At 37.3% G+C, this 9,071-nt stretch overlaps 1 protein-coding gene across 1 annotated transcript in view; it reads left to right on the plus strand.

Annotated features, from left to right (window-relative positions):
- cadm2a (cell adhesion molecule 2a) overlaps positions 1-8,068 on the plus strand; it is a 122,137-nt gene extending 114,069 nt beyond the window's left edge. Inside the window, exons 13-14 of the mRNA XM_035666869.1 lie at positions 973-1,095; positions 2,375-8,068. Of these exons, the coding sequence (XP_035522762.1) occupies positions 973-1,095; positions 2,375-2,493 (242 nt within the window). The 3' untranslated portion in view covers positions 2,494-8,068. The remainder of the gene's footprint in view (positions 1-972; positions 1,096-2,374) is intronic.
- The last annotated feature ends 1,003 nt before the right edge of the window (positions 8,069-9,071 follow it).

Here is a 9,071-nt window from a genome sequence, read left to right on the forward strand (position 1 = left end):
GGCTTACACTGCTCTGACATTGCCATATTTCAGCTATCATGAGCCCACATACACGCACAAAGTGACAGGGCTGTATATGGCCTGCCCTGGCACTCGGAGGAGGATAATGAGATGAGTGCTAATTTCTCAGGTGTCATGGACTGATATGAATAATACAGGCTATCTCTTTCTCCCCCACTGCTGTCACTGTCAACTTTTTTTTTATTCACCTGCAGTGGACACTGTTACTGTCACATCCCTACTCTTACCTCCAATAGCCTGCAAGCTAGACATAGAAGTCGAGGTAAATAAAAGAAATAAGCTATTGTTGAAGTCAAGGGAAAACTGTGATGGGTCTTTGAATGAGGCGTGAACAGCCTCATCATGCAGATTCTTCACTCTTTCACGACTCTCTGATCATTCTGACTGCTTTTCCAACGGATGGGGACCCGTAGCAACTCTGTAACACCCATTTCATTTTTCCAATGACAATCCTTCCTCGCGAAGAGAAACAGAAAAAGATTGATCTTCCCTTTTTATTTTGTGTATGATGATTTATTTACTGTGTACTACTCTTCCACTGTTGCCCTGGTTTGCATGTTGGGGACTCCTGCAACACTGTGGGGGCGATCCTAAATTATTCACTTTTTTTCTGATTCCCTCTTTCATTCTCCTTTTCCTACATTTTGCAGGATGAATGTGTGTCTGCCTGTAGCTGCTCTTTGTGTCAATGCGTTGTCCATCTTTCTCCCTCTCTCTCTCATTTTATTATTCTGAGAGAGCTAGGCAGCTCTGCTCTGACTGCATGATGTGAAAGGAGAGAGGAATGACAGCAGCTCATTAGAGCAGGAACGAGCTGGAAATAATCTTCTTTTTTCCTCCTTGCTCTGTTTTGTATTGTCGGCCTTTTGCTGTTCCGCTGCCCTCACTCCCTCACCTCACCAAACGGTGCCTTTATGTGCTCTCTTTGTTTCTCTCTCTGTCTTTCGTCAGATCCAAACGCTGTGGGGCAGCATGGCACTGACCATGCCTTGATCGGAGGAGTGGTGGCTGTAGTGGTCTTTGTCACCTTGTGTTTAATCATTGTCCTGGGAAGATACCTGGCCAGGCATAAAGGTAAGACCACAGTGGACCAGACATGAGTTTCTCAAGGCTTATGGAACTAGTGAAGCATTTCCTAATACTCAGAGTCCTTCCCCAATTCCCAAGTTACAAGTCCACGACATACCTGCAGTGGAGAAAAAGAAGGCTTTAGTCCTACACACATAGTATGATGCAGCTAGTGCATACACAAGACTTACTGGGTTATTATGTTATCTATTTTTCCAAAATAATAAAAAAAATGACATTGTTTTGTTCTCATAACTCAGCCAAATCTGAATAAACAATACACATATTTTATTACATTAGATTCAGTGTGCCTTACACTTTCTGAGGATATCATTAGCTCCAAACTCCATAAATCCGATTAGAAATGGTAAGAGTTCACTTCAGAGTTTGCCTGAGAGTCATCATGTTTTAAAATTTTCTTCAGTCTCAAAGTAATCCAGTAATAGTCGACATCCTCAGGTACATTACAAATAGAAACTTCAAATAGCTAGTTTGGCAAACTTTTATTCATTACGATTTGCCCAAATGTAAACAAATCCACCCTAAGAAAATGGGGCTCAAGTTGTAGCTTACAATGTAACGCACTGAATCCATGGCGACATTATACTTCCTGTTTACACTGCCCCAAGCATTATGGGAACTGGGAATTCCTAGATTTAGAGCATCTGTATTCCCCAAATAGAATTAAGGCCGTGTTCCAATGTGGTTTTTTTTACCTTTTTACCTTTTTACCTTTACCTTTAAGTTCTTATATTCGCAGTAGACTCTCCTCTATCACTCATAAACAGATATTTGCCCTGTGTTTAAACCTGTGGACTCACACAATTCTGAACATGCAATAATAGTATTTTTAAAAACTTATATTGAAAATAACAAGATATATATAACATGCCTGCTTTATACATGTAGGGACTTAGCTAAAGAGAGAGAGAGAGAGAAAAAAAAAGATAAAAATAAATAATAAATGGTTAATGGTCAGTCTCCACACTAAATTGAGTTCTTAAATAAAGAGAGCCTTTACATTATTTGGACATGCAACTTTAGGCCATGACTGCCACCATTGAGAACAGTGAAGGTGTTTGTGGGTGCAGGGTTTTACACACTTACTCCCTGCTGCATTTACATATCCCGTACTATCCTAGCTTCTCATCATTCTGTATATGAATTATGTAGCATTACTGATGTTGTCTTCAGATGTGTTTTTTCGCCTCAGGCAGCAAACACCATGCAGGGCTGCTCGGTATTTGTTTTCCTTGATATAGGTTTGTTTTTTTCATTTCCTCAGGAACATACTTGACAAACGAGGCCAAAGGAGCGGACGATGCGCCCGACGCCGACACAGCCATCATCAACGCCGAGGGCAACCATGCACACGCAGAAGAAAAGAAAGAATACTTCATTTAGACTGCAGAGGGAGCTGTGCAGCTCTCTCCTTCCCCTTTCCCCCTTTCAATCTCTGTATCTCTTTTTCTCTCTCCCTCTGTCTCCCCCTTTTCTTCTCCACCTTTGACCACTGTTCCCGTCGTGTCAACGAGGAACCCACAGGCAGTCCACAGGCAGAGAGGTTCCCCGAGTGTTTTCCTATTATTGCCTTTTGTTGAGCCCATTTCTATCATTTACATCTTGTCCTTTATTTCGTTCTTTCTTTCTTTTTTGGCAGCCAGTGTTCACAGGCAGCTTGCCATTGCTGCTGAAGTTGTCCCCTTTTTCATATTGTTCCTCATGTTTGACATGAATGCCTGGAAGTCTGTATATCTACCATGACTGCTTCTTACATGGCCCCCTGTTCATCCTCTCTCCTGTTTTCCCCCAAGCAGACACCCAAACACATAACTATATCCCCTTTGTTCACACACGACCACAAACAAATATCATATCTCACATCAACACGGTGCCTAAAAATACAGACGCCACTGAACTTCTGTCAATGCCTTCATGTATCGTCTGTCAGTAGCAATGTAAATGCTTCGTAGATGGTTAACTCGACCATCATTTCATTGCTTAGCTCACAGCTTTTGATTATGCATTGCGTCTTTTTTATTTGAAATGAAAAATATTTGCTGTTTTACGCCTTATACATGTCTATCACACTGAATATGGTACTTTTAGATGATCCACCTCCCACAAACCCCATCCCCTCTTAATAGACTTGTAATTAAAACAGTTGACCCTTGTAAGATAAGAAGAAGGTTTTGTGTAAAACTGTAGCAAGGTTTGTCAGATAAGTATATAATATGATTTTCATTATTAGGGTAGGGGTAATAAAGGGTACTGTGGTATTGTTTAGAGCAGAGAATACACAAAGCATTCCATCAAATAAACTCAATCAAGTATATAAAACCATTTGCTAAATCTGCTGTCCCTATGTACTTTTGTCTGTATATTCCTGCACTGTCCAGGCTGCAGTTTAGCGAAACACCAACACCTTCAGTGTCCTCTTGACAGCTTACGTAGTTTGTGATCCACATTAAGGGTTCAGGTGTACAGAAAGAGTCAATCTCCTCTCTCTAAAAGCTGTATAAATTGTACTGAAATGAGTTTAGCTTTTCACTTTGAATTATTTTGTTTATGATTATGTCACATTGGAATAATATTAAGGCTGAAGGACCCTGTGAAATGTAAAATGAACCATTAGGAGTTAATACAGACAAAAACAGGTACTCAGTTACAGTATGTACAGGCAATTTAGTGTTAAATTAGTTTTCCTCAGTCTTTCACTAATGTCATTTTGATTGATACCTCTTGTGCACTTGGGGTCCAGGCAGCTTTCCACAGTGGTTTGTACACACGTTTCTGTTCATTTACTGGCTCACAGAGAAGCATCCAATCATAGTATTACCACGGTATCTACAAACAGTAATAACATCCGGTTCACTACAAATCCTTTTTTGTTTGTATTGTCACCTCCAAATTTCTGTTTTCCAGTTTCTAACGATGGAGTTAGATATCACCAACATGTCGCACACTCCCACGTCGTAAACTGCATAATTTCTCTTCTTATTTCCATTTTGTCAGAGTCACTCTCCATGAACTGATCTTTGATTTCCATTTCATGGGGTCTTCAAGCAAGAGAAAAAAGGGAAATAGTGTGTGAGTGCTGGGTCATAGATCTGCAGGGGCCTCCTTTCCAAACCTAAAAAACTGATAAATAGAGAAGCACAAAAATGTCTGAATGAGTATGTATTCCTTTGCTAACGACTAGATCGCCTTGGGATGGTTCTCCTATTAAAATGGGTAGTGGAAAGCTGACAAGGCTGTCTTTGATTCAATTCTGGAAAAAAATAAAACAGCTCATCTTTTTGAAAATGTAAGCTAAATCATGTTTTTTAGAAAAATGATGTTTCTAATATTTTTGGTTTAAATGGTTCTAAGCTCCCCGCTGTATATTGTGTCTGCTAAAATGTGGTTGATTGTGAAAATTGCTGTTAAATTCTGGATTCCCATATTCCTTAAAATTTGTATATTAGCCACCATATCTATTTACTTTTTTCATTTTTGATTGCATACTTATTAGAAAACTTTGAAACAAGTGTATTTTGTTTTGGCAAAGGGCATGTAAATAATGTGTGAAAACTAAACTTTGGTAATACACATTAGCGTGTTTTTGTTTGGTTCTTTTTCATGTTTAATTTATTTCAATTGAATTTATTTAAGAAAGAACCACAATGGAAATATGTTTGTAACTCAATATTGGAGAACAGTGGCTTCTTGTGTTTGTGGCATGCTCTTGGGTGCTACAGAACTGAAGGATTTGGTGTTAGGGAAAATATGATAAACAACAAAAGAAAATTACAAAACTATCTGGAAAAATTGTTGGCCTTTTGTCCACAGAAATATGAGAAAATGTGCATCTGACTTCACCAAATCCTTCAATTGGAATTCAAAGGCATTAAAAGAAGTTTTACCTTCATGTTAGAGGCAATGTAAGTTTCACACACTAAAAGAAACTATCCTAGTAAACAACTTCAGTTTCTTTTCATATATCCCTGCCATTTGTCTTTCATCAGTTTGCAGGAATTTGGCTGATTTACTCTCCTGTGAAAGAGCGATAAACATGTGGCCTCTGGAACTAAAGACCTAAAGACAAGGCACTAATCTACTAAGAGGGAGCAAATTATTACCAAGGGCAATAAAATAGTGGGCCCAGCTGTCTCCAATTCGATGGCCAATTTACAACATTATGCAAATAAGGTCAGCAAGTAAGGTCTTTTTCTGTGTGTGTTATAAGTCAAGCACTGCTGGAGTGAATCACAAGTTGGGAATCATTAGATTGATCACCTCACATGTAGAAATTTAGGTTTTATATGATTTTAAATGCATTAATTATTCGTTTTTAAAATGCAGAAGCTTTGTCAAAGTTTCCATATTTTACAATATCAGTGCAGTTCAACCAATAGACCACGATTTACAGGTTTAACTTCAGTCTCACCATGAACCTTCAGTAGGTCCAGACTAAAGTGTTCTAGACTGGCTCTGGTCTTTAGAAACCTTCTGTATCACAAGTGTGTATAGATACATTTATCACAATGATGTAATGTAATGTCTTGTTCTTTTTTTTTTTTAAACTTTTCTATGTAGTTATTTTTCAATGTGTCTTAAATCAATGACGGTGTCAATCAAATTTTCGGTTTTCTCTACGCTTATGTATCCATCTGACAAATAAGAGAGTGGTCGAATCAATTTGTTGATTCTGAAGTCAGAGAAACAGGCTGTTTTATATTAAATGAACACTCATAAATAACCAGGTCTGCTGTGATGAGTTGGTGTTTGCATTAGAAATGAAACAGGTGCCATTTACTGAATTATGCACTCTGACTAATTTGATGGATACTTCTTAGTGAATGGTGAAATGTATTTTGTTTTGTAAATATTTGTTTTGACATGACAGTAATGAGCTAATTTGTTGCAAATGGCTTTTTATGATAGTTAGACCAAACCTGAATCTTTTTTTAATTTGTTATTCTAACAGCCTGGCACATAACATCATGCACTATTTTGCTATGACAGAATCAACTGTAGCTTGGGGTCAGTTATTAGTCGTATTTCTTTTTTGTTGTCGGTTGAAACTAAGCTTTAAACTTGTTGCCTCCTTGTTTTCCAACATATATCAGTTCGGTTAATATCCAATGGGCCTCTAATTTCATCCTGGTGGCAAGATAGTAATAGCACTAATGTAGTCGCAGTGACGTCTTATTTGGGCACAAGTCCATTTTTTTTATTTATCTCCATTTTGGCTCATTTTCAAATTTTGTGAACAATTTTCATTTTGGCAGTTTTGTACAGGTACCGACCAAAAAACATTCATGTATGCATGAGTTTGAATTCTCATTAATTACATATTTAATGCGATAAAGCAGTTTGTAATAGGTTCAATTAATGGGAGATTTCCAGCAGTATTGTCATTAACAACTGCTTGTACATCGTAGTATCGTTTCCTTTCAGGTGATTAAACCTGTAGCCATCAGCAGCAGGAGTCATATGTGTGTGTTCAGCTGTATTAGGCAATTTTAATATATTATAAGTTAATTTAGATGTTGACTAAGTGCACTGATATAATTATTTTATAAAATTACATATCATTTCACGACATTTCAGCTAGTCCTGAAATGTAAATTCATCTTAAAAAAGGGAGAAAATCCTTGGACACATATTTGGGGAGCTGTTTATTTGTGCCTTGTGACTCTGCACCTACAGTTTACTCCTTTACTCTCCCCCCACCTTCTTTTAAAGAGGGATGAGATGAGCTGATTGGTGATTGTTGAAGCTCATAAAAACTGCATTATGTATTCATCATGCTAGAACCTCATCATGCTAGAACCTTTTCACCGCACTGCACTACCCCAGGAGCACCTCTGGTCACAGAATATTGCAGTTACAGTCAGGCACACACATTTGGCTCCAAGTTTGCCCTGGCAATTGTCTCCATTTTCAAGAAATTAGAGGCCCATACCAACTAAAAACTCAAAATCCCTGATTAAAAAGGGATGGATAAGAAAGTAATGGCCACTTTAAGTCTATACAAAATCCTTTTCTTTTTTAACTGGTTTATATTTTGTTTTAACTCGTGGTTTTGTTGGTTCTATTCTCCATAGCAGTGATGATAGCATGACATGGCCAAGTCCAGTCCTATTTCTCCTCCTCTGACCCTTCATATGTCTTTGCTGTACAGTTTGGCTTCAGTGCACTTCTTTGTTCCTCTGCAATATTGACACTAGAGTCAATCAGTCCAATCTCCAAATTGTCACAATGATGACAGCAACATGTGACACAACCACATGAAGTGATGTTTTGATCTTTTATTTTATTTTTGATTATATCTGTTTCTTTTGTTTTGCATCTCAGGAATATATTTCATTTAGAGACTTTTTTGTTTGTCTGTTTTCTGTCTTTAAAAGGGGACTCGTGAGCATTCCCACTCTGCAAGTCCCCGAATGCTGACACCATGTATTTTGTTGAGTTTAAGATTATCACAATGTTAATAAAATTATTCAGTGATTCTTCAGTAATTCTGTCATCTTGCTGTCATTGGGATATTAGACTTAAGAAAGAGTTTTTTTGATATGATCACTGATTTCAAATTCTGATATTTAGAAATATGCTGCAAATAATCATGAGTTTCAAGAATGATAGAAGTTGTGTTCATACACAATGTTCTCTAATTTTAGCTTATGGTGTGTAAGCATTTCAATGCTTTTGTTCTCCTTGTAGCAACACATCTTTATGTATAGCGGTCAGTCACTCACAAAATACAGAATATCCACAGTAAAGTTCAGTAAAGATCAGGATTAGAGCTAGACACATTAGTTCAGCTTCTGATGTACCTTGGTGAAATAAGAGGTTTCATATCAAGCTGTACTGAGAGGGCTTGATTCAATATATTGCACCGTAATGGAGGTGTTTTTCTCCCATTGTCTGTGGGATTTATTATATTTAATTTAGAGGTTTGTTCTCATGTATGAAATAAAAAATGTTGAATAAATAGTTGCCAAAACACTCTGTATAAGCCTGATTCTATTTTTTATATCATCAGTGTCCTTCTGGAAGCCTCTTACCTCAGTATTTCTGAACTGACAAATAAGCATTGATGATACACTATAAATACTGCTGCTTTGGAAACATCTGAATTTGTTTTCGCAAATATCCATGCACACACACGTACACACACTAACAAAACGCACGAAAACACGTGCACAGACACATGTTCATGAATTTTTATTAACAAGAATAATGCATGTTGCATTTTAGCTCCCCTATCTCCAAGCTGTGGTGGTGGTGGTATGATGCCATTCAATTTGTCATGTGGTGTCTTTCACTGTCTGAGCAATTTTTTCCCATATCAGTCAACAGTCTATACAAGGCTGTAATACTTGTGCAAAAACAGCTCTACCTGTGATATACGCTATAAAGACTTAGTCCTAATCAGAGAATAATGTAGGGAAAAGTAATTGAAATGAATGAGGACAACCTGGGATTTATTTTGACATTAAAGTTCATGTTGCTGTGAAAAGAATGTCACTTGCATGACTTTTTCAAGACTAAACGCTAATTCATATCCACACTGATCCATTCAAATCCCAAAGACAATGTGTGGGAAAATGTAAGCCACAATAATATAGTGTTATAAGAAGTATCTGCATGTTTTACACTTTTCACAGCTTTAGATTTCTAAACAGATCACAATAAATCCCTGAACAGAAACACTTGAGCAGCTTTGATCACAAAGCATGTTCTAGCTAATCCAAGAGGGTCTTTCAATAGTTTATTTAGTCTAAGATGTAGGAGAATTTTCTCAATCCATAATGGAACACTATATTCTTCAGGTTATCCAGACACGTTCAATTCAAAATCACCTTATTTGTACATACATGGTTTTCACTGGAAGGGTATGAACAATTGTAATCTGAAAAGTAGTAACTAAAGCTGTCTGACAATGTAGTGACATGAAAGTACAATATTTGCCAATGAGATATAGTTGAATAGAA

The sequence above is a fragment of the Morone saxatilis genome, unplaced genomic scaffold (assembly GCF_004916995.1).
Source record: "Morone saxatilis isolate NCDOM2014 unplaced genomic scaffold, NCSU_SB_2.0 Contig20, whole genome shotgun sequence".
Taxonomy (NCBI): domain Eukaryota; kingdom Metazoa; phylum Chordata; class Actinopteri; family Moronidae; genus Morone; species Morone saxatilis.